This window comes from Camelus bactrianus, chromosome 1 (genome assembly GCF_048773025.1).
Source record: "Camelus bactrianus isolate YW-2024 breed Bactrian camel chromosome 1, ASM4877302v1, whole genome shotgun sequence".
NCBI classification, from domain to species: Eukaryota; Metazoa; Chordata; class Mammalia; order Artiodactyla; family Camelidae; genus Camelus; species Camelus bactrianus.
In genome coordinates, this window is record NC_133539.1 from 16125370 (window position 1) to 16137753 (window position 12384).

The window sequence follows — 12384 nt, forward strand, 5'->3', positions numbered from 1 at the left end:
ACAGCTTGATGACAAATAAGTTTATTCCCATAGCAAACAGGAAATAGAAGTATTGGGAAAAATAATGGTGCTGTTTTGTGAATACTCACAGCACGACAGTACTGGTTAGTCTAAACACTTTACAAGTAGATCTCTTTCAGGTAGCGTTTTTATAAATAATCTGTCATCACGGAGAGATGTGAGAATTGGGTCAGGTATAATTGGAATGACACATGCCATGGATGGCCCTAGAGAATCAACACAATTCAGTCAAAGGCAAGCCAACTGCAGATACCTTCTAGAGACTTCCATGACAAATTAGCACCGTCATTTCGTACTGAATCAGTGATTTCATTACCGTGCACAGCTGTTCCCATCGTTTGTTTATAGATTTCAACCCATATTTGGGGCTTAAGTGAGATTTGTCCTAAGACTTTAGTTCAAGCTTGCTTGCCTAATTTTACATGCCTCTATTTAGTAAAATACGGTTAGTAGGTAATAAACATCTGATCACCGTCGCCCTTGATCAGAGTCACTTTCTATGGGGCATGTTTTTTTTATTACTACTTCCTAATATTTGCAAGCACATTATAAATTCTCCTTCCCATTAAAAGTACATATTTCTGTTGTTGCAAAAAATACATTCTTGAAAAAATAATCGATCTTTTAGTATTCGGACTCATGAAAATTTTCACGTCAGAATCAAACAAATTTGCCTACTGGGGGTTCAACAATAAGATGGATTCTAATCACTCAGGCTCTTGAAGTTTCAGTCAGTATATTTAGAATTGTAGGAATAACTTAATCAGGCTGAAAAGTAAACTGTTACAAAGCGACATAGAGGTCACCAACCATTTGCATTATTAATGGATTGAATGATTAGGCAGATAAATCAGCATTTATTTGAAATATTAAAGATAAGCCTATTTGGTAGATTTCAATATTACTGCTTTTTACTTTTCTTTTTTTTTTTTTTTTTTTTTTTACTGTTAGCATTAATTAAAGTGATCTGTTACAGGCCAAACTGTGTTTGTCTTCATACATTTTCCCTTCCTACTCTAGAATTGCAAGATACGTCATTTTTAACTCAAATGAACTTTAATTGTGTATATATGCTTGCATCATACAGTGGAATTATGGTACTTTGGGGTTTTTTTTTTTTCCACAATATCAGAATATGTAAGTCCTAGATTTCTATAAATAACTCTTTAGTTTAATTGGTTTGATTATTCAAGTGGTTACTTTCTCAACGTTTGTAAATTCAAACTCATACATGCCATGTAATGCAGTTTTATTTTACATGCTTTCCTATAGTTTGAGAATAGAAGAAAGTCAGTTATTAAAATGAAATAATAATAAAAAAGCTTTACAGCATGAAATTATTCTTTACTTAGTGCATTATTGAAATCTAATTGTTTGCACATCTGTCAACTGGGCTTTTTAAGAAGGCATTATAATAACTGTACTCTTGAAAGTGGGGATTTTCTCCCCTTCCTGGTTGCGACTTTCACAGCTGTCTTCATGCTGATTTTTTTTTTTTTTTTAGTGTAAAATAGCTTTCTAAGTTTGGTTGACCACAAAATATTTTTGCTCCAATTTGACATCTATTCAGTTACTTTTTATAGTTAAGCACTGTATTTTGAACAGTGAACCGCATAATCATTTTATATAATGCAGGAAGCTCTAACTTTGCTTCTATATTCTGTTTGTATAATACTGATTTTTAGATAATGGAATTTAGTGTTGAAACCAGCACAAATCTCAGCAAGGACCTACCTTACAAAGACAGAAAATGCGTAAGGCTTGTTTTTTTAAGCACATCAACTTTTTCATTCTGCAGCATGTACACTAGCATTTTGGTTTATTAAATGGTCTTTTGTCTCGAAGGGTGAATAGAGCTATTACAAAAGAAGTGATAAGCCTTCCCTGCCAGCAGAATTCAGCTAGATGAATATTAGGAAATCTATTTGTGATCTTAAAAGTTTAAGGATTAAATTGAATAAACAAAGATTATAGTTCTCTGGATGTGTGTGCCTATGTTTCTGTCTAACTTTAAACATTCATTTTGAAAATTATCTCTGCTTCGATTCTGGGCAGAATTTCTCCTTCGTTATTACACGTAACATTCATTTTGAATAGAAATGAAGGTGGATTGGAATTCAAAAATATAGAATTTAAAATGTGAATCTTTTCATTTATTATTTTAGATTTTGAGGAAAGAATGATGATAAGATAAAGGAGATGCATTTTTAATTTTCAGATGAATTCTGTTTGATGTTACAGTTATGTAAGGTCTCATTTTACAAGCTCTACATTTAGTGGATGATTCTATAAATAATTCCCCACTGAGTGATTATAGCAATTAAGAGAAAACACATTTTTTTCACTGAATTTTTTTCAGGGTTTTCCATAGATTAGTAAGGAAGAAGTTTCTCTGTTCAGAAAAATAATAATGTAAACATAAGCATTTAAAGTGTCCCTTGAGATTTTTTTTGTCTCTGAATCTAGTCTTGGCAGCTCTCAAATTATGTATTTCAAGACTTAATCCTTTAAAATTATTTTACTTTGTCAGAATCTTGATTGGATAGATTTCTTGGTAATTTCTCATTGCTAGAAAGGAATTTAAAGGAAAGGTTCTCAAACTGAAATGTGTAGTCGGGGCAATTAGTCTGAAATGATAAATGATTCAAGGAAAGAGACAAGATTAGAATTCTGAGGCAAACTGAACTACCAACATTCCTCTTAGATGTTTCTTAATGCGATGGGGTTTTTTTGTTTTTGTTCTTGTTTTTTTCACATTTTGGGGGGATAATTGTAGATTCATATGCAGTGAAAGAATTAATAGAACAATATCCTGGATAGTCTTCACCCAGTTTTCCCCCATTTATAGTAATATATCACAACTGTGAACTTGACATTGATCACTTAACACTTCTTCAGCCGAAGTATGTACTCCACCTTCTCTCTTTGGAGGGTCATTGGCCATCTCCTTTATACTTATTAATAAATATCTTGTGCAAAATCATTTGCATAATCCTTCCCCTGTCCTGACCCCATGTCTACCCTCAACCTCTCCCAGACTAAGCAAAAGTTTTCTTTCCAATTACAGGGACAGTGTTTTTGTAATGATGAGGGTTAGAAACAAGGTCAGAGAGAGCAAACACTCGTGTGCCCGCCAGTAGAATGGGACTGTAGTTATAAGTGAGAGGTGAAGAATGATCCCCTGCACTCACGAGTCCCCCTGATACCAACTTTACTGCTCTAAGAAATTGATATTCCAGGGACAGCCAGGAGGAGAGGGATGGGCAATGCCAGGTTGATGGTTGATTGGCGATGCTGGTAACTGGAGGGATTATAACAAGACACCCTTCCTCACCTGCCCACGCTTGCTCTGGTCCAGAGCGCCTGGAACACACTCGCGCCACGTCAGCAGATCGGAGGTTCCAAAGTGACAGAGGCATTCACACTCCTGTTCCTTGAGGCTCACACATGTCTAGTCGTCCATACATTACGCGTTTGGCACTAGATTACCATACACTATTATACCAACTCCTGACCAGCGTATCTCAAATATTCTCTGGTATGTGAGGACCATGGGGATGATTGCTGTTCCCCACCATATCCACACACCCCAAAGTCATGAAAATATTTGGGCCATTAAATTCGGGAGTACCAGTAGCCATGACATCAGGAAGAGCCAAAAAACACTCCAAGTGGAGATCGTCACTCTTTTCTTTGCCTTTTGGGGTTGATGGGTCAGGGGTCGATGGGTCAGGGGTCTGAAAAACGGAAACCGCAACAGGAGTTGTTGGTTCATCGTGTCGTTTATTCTGTTTACTTAGTTAACATATAAATGGGATTTTGAGTCCTGGATGCTTTTTCTTGTTGATTAGGGCTCTACCAATTAACTAAGAAAGGGTTTCATAGCCATTGAGAATGAGGCAAAAGAAAAATAAAAATGAATGAAATAAAAAAATGAATGTTTCACTGTAGTATAGGAAAATGGCAATGTATTGTAAATGTTGTTTCATTTCTAGACTGGGAAGTTTCGCTTTTGCAGAAAGTGAGAAACCATTCCTAGGTCACATACAAGGGCAGATATCTAGCATGTATTATCTCCTTTGAGATCCCATGACTTGCACCCACTTGAAATTACACCTACTTTTATTTAGTACGTTGGACATAGCAGAAAGATGCGTTCTGGCCCTGCAGAGCCGTGATGTAGCCTGTGGGCCTGTGGCAGGCAAGTAGCAGGGGACACGTGTTTGGTGCTGTAACAGGTGTGAAATGTGAGGAGCAGCATGAACGGTGGAGACACTGTGAGTTCCGCTGCCTGTGCTCCTGTGACTTACAGTCATGCCATGATGTGGAGGCTTCTGTGCCCCCCACGGTAGCAGAGGCCAGTTGCAACTTCAGTGCCAGCTCCAACCACAGGGTCGACTCAGAAGATACTGTTACCTGGAAGTCTTTGGAATTGGTACAGCTCAAGCAAGCGATTAAGAATGAGTATTGTTATGTGTCAGAAACGAGAAAGCACGTCACGTGGACGTGTACATACAGATTGGTGAGGGCTGTATGGAGAAGAAGGGAAAAGCCAACATGGAGACGTTTCTTACAGCTGAGAGAGAAGGTGACATCCAGGACTGGAGACGGCTGACGGCTGTGATTTGCAGGGACCCTTAGCTCTGCAGCCCCAAAGCTGCTTTGTGAGTAACTCAGAGATGATCAGACCCCTGACCCCCAACTGAAACTAACTTACCCTTTGTAAGTTCATTGGGGGATACATCACATTGCCAAGTGGATGAGATACTTGTGTCAACAGGTTGGCAGACTTTTATCATACAGAATTCCATGCAGAAAGCTAGTTAAAAACACATCATAGCTTGGCAAGCACGGACTTTCAAAATAACTGTACCGAATGAGATGACCTTGATGATGGATAACATTGACCTTGATGCTCCTGGAGCCAGATTTTTCCATCCAAAGAGAACCAGAATCTTCCTAGACATCTGTTACACAGGACATTTCTCCTGCAGTGAGTTTGACACTTGCCTTCTGGGCTCGATGCTGACTGTTCCTCTCCCTTCTCTGTTGACATCAGCTTGATGGCAGCAGCTTCTGGTTTTGCCATCACCACTACCTTGACTGGAAAGAGCAATGGGTGGTATGGACAGCGAAGCGAAACAGCAGATCCCTTTCACGGCAGCACTGTGGATCTTTGTCTTTGAGTGATTGGTTAGGCTCAGTCTATTGAATATTCCTAGTAGGAAGCTCTGGGTTATGCATGGCTTTTATCTTTTAGAAGAAGGGTGCCTTCCCCTGGCACGTTAGTAAAAACTAAGAAGAAGCAAGACATCGGAATGTGTTGAGGCATCAGCAGGGCAGGGCACAAACAGAGTTGGAAAATTATTTTGACTTCTAACAAAAATGGGATATGCATGGGAGGTAGAGTGCTAATTCTAATCGCAATAACTTGATGGATGGAATCAGAAAGGTGGCTACACTTTCAATCAGGGATTATGCAACTGATTTGGGGGAGGGTGGAAGGCACTTGACAGGTAAGCTGTGTTGTAATGGAAAATAATGTGATATGAATTTCCAAACTAGAGCTGTCTGACTGCATTTTATTTTTTGGAACATTTTTGTCCAAGGGACAGATAAATACACAACTAAAACTCTGCCTTTAATAGGAGTTGATGTAATCAACTTTAAGTCACATTCACAGATACAGAATATTTTCAAATATAATCAGTGGACAGGCGGCTGTCTCTGAAAACTGGATCCCATTCAGAATATGTGCAACTACTTTACACTTTGAGTCAAGGCAGTCATTTATTCAGGACAACAGCAAAAAGTTTTTGAGAGGCTAAACTTTTTGCATTGTAACGAGACACAATCCTTTTACCTTTAAAGTGGATTTGAATTTATTTTAAAGGAGAAGCTTATTTTTTTATAGTGAAGAAACGTTTTGATGTGCGGACATCTTCAGGCATTTAATATTAATGGAACAGCAGCTAGAAGATCTGTTCACCTCTAGCTGGAATCCTTTTATTACTCCTAAGAGTGACACTCATTAAACAGACGAGCAGGCACTGCTTTGTTTCAGAGGTAATTCTAAAGTCCTGGTAGATAATTGAATTCCTCAGTAAGCGTCTGGCAGATGCTAATAAAGCCAGCGCGGGTTACCGCTGGGAGGACTAAAGGGTAAGAAAAGTAAGCGTGGGTACTGAACAGCGAGCCGTACCTTCTCATGCTAAATGTGGTTCCCCACATCTCCTCTGATTAGAGGTGTGCTCTGAACAAGCCGAGACCGGGCCATGCCGAGCAATGATCTCCCGCTGGTACTTTGATGTGACTGAAGGGAAGTGCGCCCCCTTCTTTTACGGCGGATGTGGCGGCAACCGAAACAACTTTGACACAGAGGAGTACTGCATGGCCGTGTGTGGCAGCGTCAGTAAGTGGACCTCCCTCCAGCCTGGCCACCTTTCATCTTTCTTGCCACTGACTCTGCTCTTTGTAACAGACGGGTCTTCCTGGTTCTTGGGACTGGGTCTGTTGCTACCACTAACCACGTTTCTGTCAGTTTCTCTAATTGCCGGGCATCTCCTCCAGTACGTTCCATCATGAGCACACATCTCCGTCTTTCTCTAATCAAGCATGGCCATGGGTGTGTTCTTTTACTAGCTGTGGTGCATACGTCTTGCGATCTCTAGGGACTTCTCTTTAAGACAAGCTGAAGCTGCTGTTTTGTCTTCCCAGCTGTTTCTGCAATTGTGTACTTACGTGTTTGTCCGTGTACATATGTGTTGGGGTCTCTGCATGTGCACTCCATGTGCAAATGAGGGTTACCACCGGGAGCCTGGCGGATGGAGCTTTGGTTGCATTGGCAAGACATATTGCCATGATGGGTACCTTTAAGTCATCTCATAACTTGAGACGTTTATTGCGGTGGCAAGGGAATGAGACTGAGTCGAGCGCAGGCACTTCAGATGCCAGAAGGCAGAAATGCCCCAGTGACACCTGAGCACACTTGTGGACATTTGCAATGTCGAATTTTCATATCTTCTCTTGGAAATAGACAGTAAAAAACTCCTGACTTAGCATTAGAAACCTTCAATGACATAGGTAGGGCTCAGGGGATATAATTTTCCAAGCCTTTTTCTCTTGCATTTTATTGTAGCTTGAGGGGATAAGTAAATGAAGTCATGATGACTTAAATGCAAGTTGAAACTATTTCCGCAGGTGGCTCTCCCAAGGTAACACACCAGACATGCAGGACTTCTGAACAGCCTTCCACATTCAATCCCTTAGTTAGTTAGTTAGTTAGTTAGTTAGTTAGTTAGTTAGTTAGTTCATGAAGAGGAAGTTTGAATTATGTAAGGAATAATTACTCAACTTGATAAATTAAAGATTAAACTCCATAATGGTATGTTTCTCTTTTGAGAGACTCCTGCCTTTTTTCTTTTGTTCTCGTGAGGGTGACAGCCACCGTTTCCTGCCTAGGATTCCCAGGGATTACATAAATTGTGTTCCAGTGTGATCATAGGATTAAGGGAAACAACAAAGGACCCGCGCCATCAAGACCTTCTATTGTGAAGCACAGTATCTGAGTGGAATCTACTGGAAAAATTCCTGTTGGTCTCTTGTGTAAGAGACGACTCCACATCTGTCCTGTGTGAGAGCAGGTGTAGGGACTGGTAACCCCAAGGGCTTCTTTTCTGGCTCTGATGGGATGATTGTGGCTTCCAGCTCAAAAGCCTCCTTTCTTCAGTTTCAAACAAAAAAGTTAATTAGGTCAGGTAACAGGGAGCACAATGAGGGATTCTGTTTCCTGGAGTCTCTTGAACAAAGAGCTTTTGTTACAGTGATTCTAACTGGTTTCCCTGCGAGGAGAGATTTCCTGGCAGATTTCCAACTTTTTTCTCTCTTCCCTTGAGGTGGATTTATGTTTTGGAACATAAATATGTGTGTGTATATATATAAATATATACACATTTATATGGTAAGAAAGAGGGTTTGAAAAAATTATTAGCCATGATGAATTTGCCTCAAGAATTAAAATTATCCCCACCCAATAAAACCCTAATCTCACCCCAGTGTACAACCTCTCCATTTGATTAGTTTGATTTGACCCAGACTGGGGGCGAGAGCCGTGGGCACCCCAGGTTAGAAGGGGTCTCGAGGTGCCCTGAATGCACACACTTTGCCGAGAGATCTGCAGAAGATGAATGCTCTCAACAAAGGTGTGATTGACAAGCAGTCAGTACTTAGTTTCAGGGGAGGTGGGTTAGAAAAGAATGTATCAAGACAGAAAACACAAGAGGATGAAGATCAGTTAGAAGACGGGACAGGTGTAAGTGGAGAGTAAAAACCTCAACAAACGGGGAGTTGAGGGCCAGGGCTGCCCTCCGAATGGGTGAAATAAATAGAGATGCCACGAAGAAGAGGTGGATGGGAACTGATGATGTTGGCACTGAGGAGGGAGAGAGGGGGCGAGAGATGCTTTCACAGGGACTGGACATACCATTAGACAGAATATCCAGCATTCTAAGATGTCTTTGTGGAAATATATCCTATGTTTTTGTGTTTACTTGTGTTTTATACTGAAGCCCAAACTCAGGATGTTTGTTAAGTTTTGTTTTTAATTCAGTGTTTTTGTTTTTGTTTTTCCCTTTGGTCAGTAGAATTGTGTGAGTGATTTTCCGCCATCATGCCCATGTTTCTGTTTTTGTTTTTAGTTATGTTCTCTTATTTTCTCCATAGTGTCCCAAAGTTTACTCAAGACTACCCAGGAACCTCTTCCCCAAGATCCTGTTAAACGTATGTTGTAATTCACTCGAGGGAGGGGAGGAGGGAAGGAGGACGCTGCATGGCTGGATGGTGACTCCAGCACCCTCACCTTCTCTGCATGGTTGTGTGTTTCTTGAACACCTGTCTTTTATAAAATGTTTATTTCCATTGCCTTGCTTCTAATTACATCTAATTTTGCCAGATAACTTCAAATGTCGGTCTCAGAGCTTTGACTAAGCTTCTTCTGTTTCTGACGAGTTACCTTTTTAGTTAATGTGTTCTATAAAACATTGTATGTACAACATTACTTTTGTGTTTTATTTGGCATCATTATTTTATTTCCCAAAGCTCCCAAGATGCCACAATTTAACAAGAGTCCATGTGTATAAGTGACTTGTTTCCCAGAAAAATATTTAATATGCATGCATTGTACTAACTACAAACTAATACATATGCAGAGGCTTCAAGTATGCGTGTTTCAAGACAGCTGTTAATGCTTTAGGAAGTGAACGGTCACTTTTAGAATTCAAGACCGCACGCTAGAAGTGCCTGACTTCTGATTTCATCAAAATGTCGAGAAAGAGCTTCCTAGAAAGAAATGTAATATCAACCTACCTACAATGTCTGTGTTTTGTGATGATTTCGATTGGCCGGTCAGTCTAGCTTTGTTTAAAAATGTGGTGTCCAAAAACTCACACTGATTTTTAAATTTAGATTATATCCAGAAACAGATTCATCCAGCATTAGGTTAGGGATGATACAGACCTATGGTTAGGAAGAGACACCATTTCAGTTGTAGCTTAGATATAATGAAAATTAGCATTTATTGATATTATCCTGAAAAAAAAAAACTAGTCTCACAATTGATGACACCAATGATCTTTTCTTATAAAAGATAAGTCAGAGTAGGTAAAGCATAGCTAGTGGGTAGACACAGAAGAATTGGGAAGAACTGTAGGTTTTATGCTGTGGGATGGATAGTACATTGATCTGCATGGCGTGTTGCATTTTAAGAGGCATTTTTCGTAGATCATTTCTTTTGCTTAGGAATATTTTGTGGGCATTTGCCTCATTTTCTTTGTGCATGTGAGAAAACAAAGCTTAAAGGGCTCCGTGACTTGCCCCCTGCCATCACACAGGGCAGGACCAGATTTGACATCTTAATGATACTGTGGCTTTGCTCCTTGCCCCAAATGGTCAACCATGTGGTTCTAACATTGTTTTCTAAGTTGCAAAAATTACATTTGAAGTTCAGAAGCACATTTTAAGAATACAGATAATATTGGAAAGCAGACGACAAATATTAAAAACATTTTTTCATAAATGCCATGAATATAGCTTGCATCAGTGAATTAAACGTCTTCCCCAGCCTTTTATCAAAACAATAATTATTTTTACTTTAAGTTGCATTCTATATCATTTGAAGCAGAGAATTGTCTTTTTCTATTTTTATTAATTACCAGGAATGAACAGCATCGTTTGATAAATTTATTTTCACGACATGCTTGTGTCTTCATCTCTTCCAAACAGACACTGACAATCTCATACAATTTTCTCCTCCCCGGTGATTTTCTCCATCTATGTGTGGTGTGTTTGGGATCCTGACACCTTTCCCTTCTAAGAGGGTGAAGTGATTTTGGCAGCTGTGTTTTCTTGTCTACCTACAGAGACTATTCAACCACAGCAAGTGGCGGGGTTTGCAGGGCCAGGATGGGAGAAAGCATATAATTTCCTGTTATTTACAGCCTGTGCAGCTAGGCTGTCTTATTTATAGCAAAGCTGCACATCTGAATTGAGAAAGTCACGGTCATCTGGAGGTCAAATGCGGATAGCAGCCTGGAGTTGAGAAAATGAGCCAAACTGAGGAAGGTGAGCGAGCCCATTTGATTTGACAGCTGGCGCTTGCCCTTTGACTCCGTGCCCGACCTGGGGCAAATCGAAGGACTCCCCTTTCACAAAGTTGGGTGGTCTTACAGGTTTCTCAGTCTGAGTCGCGTCTGGTCAAATAATAAGTGTGACATGAGCTAGAAAATCTCTTCAGTTCAACTGGTGGTAAGATTGCACGTGTGGAGGAACTGTGTGATGGTTGACATTATAAATACAATAATTTTCCTGTCAAGACTTCTTGTTATTATAGTTAGGCATTTTGAGATTTTAAATCTTTGTCATAAAAACTGATCTTGAACATTGCAGTTTTAAGGGACACTTGATTTTTTTTTTGGTTTTGTTGTCATTGATAAGAATCCAGGGATGGTAGTACAGATTTGAGGCTAAGAGTTTTCCTTTTACTCATAAACTTATGGATTTGAATCCCTTTCCCATTTGGGATAAAGAATCTTCTGAGACCTGAGTTGCTTTCTAGGTGAATTTTGTGTCTGCCCATTCGGGTTTGGACAATGCAGAAGATTCACATTCAGTCAGCCCAGTGAAGCATTGTGAACAGTAAAATTACTACATAAATATTTATGGACTAGTTTATGTTTCAAACACAAGAATATTTTCTAGTGTTCTTCCCATCAGCTTCCATCTCAAAAGCCAAACAGACCGACACCTTAATGGCACTGCATCTCACGAAGGGCATCATGCCCATTCCTAGTCGGCTGACTGCACCAAGAGGTCTGGTCAAAGAGAATGACCAGTGACCCACCTTTGGCGCCTTCACCTGCAATCAGTTGTGGCACAAGCCACATCTGACCCAGGGTCTTTCGGTCTCAACACTCTGGACATTTGGGGCCGGAGAATTCATTGTTGCGGTGCCGTCCTGTGCATGGAGGACGTTAAACAGCATCTCTGGCCTCTGTCCATGAGATGCTAGTCGCACCATCCCCGCTGTGGCAACTAAAAATGTCTCTGGACTTTGCCACAGCCCCGGGGAAGACAGAACGACCACCTGTTGAGAACGTCTGATTTAGACATGGGATTCAGACATAGCCAGGCTGGTATGAACAGGTATCCTCTCCATCAACTGGAGGAGTTAAGAACCTTCAGTTCTCAACAGCTGTTTATGAAGCTCAATTGTTAGACCGCAGCCCTAGTGCTCAATATTTGCAAGTTAAGGGAGGAGGTACTGTTGCTTTTCTGACTCCGGTATTAGCTAGAGGTCTGAGAGTTTTTCTGCTCTAATGTAAGCACCGCTAGAGAATAAAGCAGCAAACAAAGCAGCAAGCCCCTGGGCTGGAAGTGCATGTTTACCTCCTCTGTCTGTTTCGTCTTAGTTTCAGAGAACCCCAGCATGTGCTAGAGAAGGGCCATCCGTTGAGAGGCCATGTAGCCTGGCTACGCAGGTCACTTGGCGTCTAAGATGCACTTTGGGGTCATGTTTATGGCCTTGGGCCTCTGCAAATGTGTAGGTCTGGCCTCATGCAGGATTGGGAAGGGGGTAAAGATTGATTTCACCTCACATCAGAACGGCCCAGACAGAGTAGAATAGACTAATATACTTCCAGAGAGTATAAAAAGAATTGGAACACGTCAAATAAGGCCCAAACCACCACCACCACGTTCTAAGATTGTTGCCTCGAAGCTCACTGTTTGCAAACCATGGACAATTCACTGTGTGGCCTTTGAATAGAATAAAAACTTTTATGAAACTGCCAAGCATTATTAAAAACAATT

General features: G+C 40.4%; 1 protein-coding gene across 6 annotated transcripts in view; it reads left to right on the forward strand.

The window, feature by feature from the left end:
* The window catches only part of APP (amyloid beta precursor protein), a 259372-nt gene that overhangs the window by 153812 nt on the left and 93176 nt on the right, over nt 1–12384 (forward strand). For 2 of the 6 annotated variants that reach the window (XM_074360939.1, XM_074360935.1), the window contains exons 7-8: nt 6266–6433; nt 8743–8799. The exons of 2 other annotated variants lie outside the window; for them this stretch is intronic. In XM_074360939.1, the coding sequence (XP_074217040.1) occupies nt 6266–6433; nt 8743–8799 (225 nt within the window). The remainder of the gene's footprint in view (nt 1–6265; nt 6434–8742; nt 8800–12384) is intronic. 2 more of the 6 variants (XM_074360941.1, XM_074360948.1) reach the window with 1 other exon arrangement.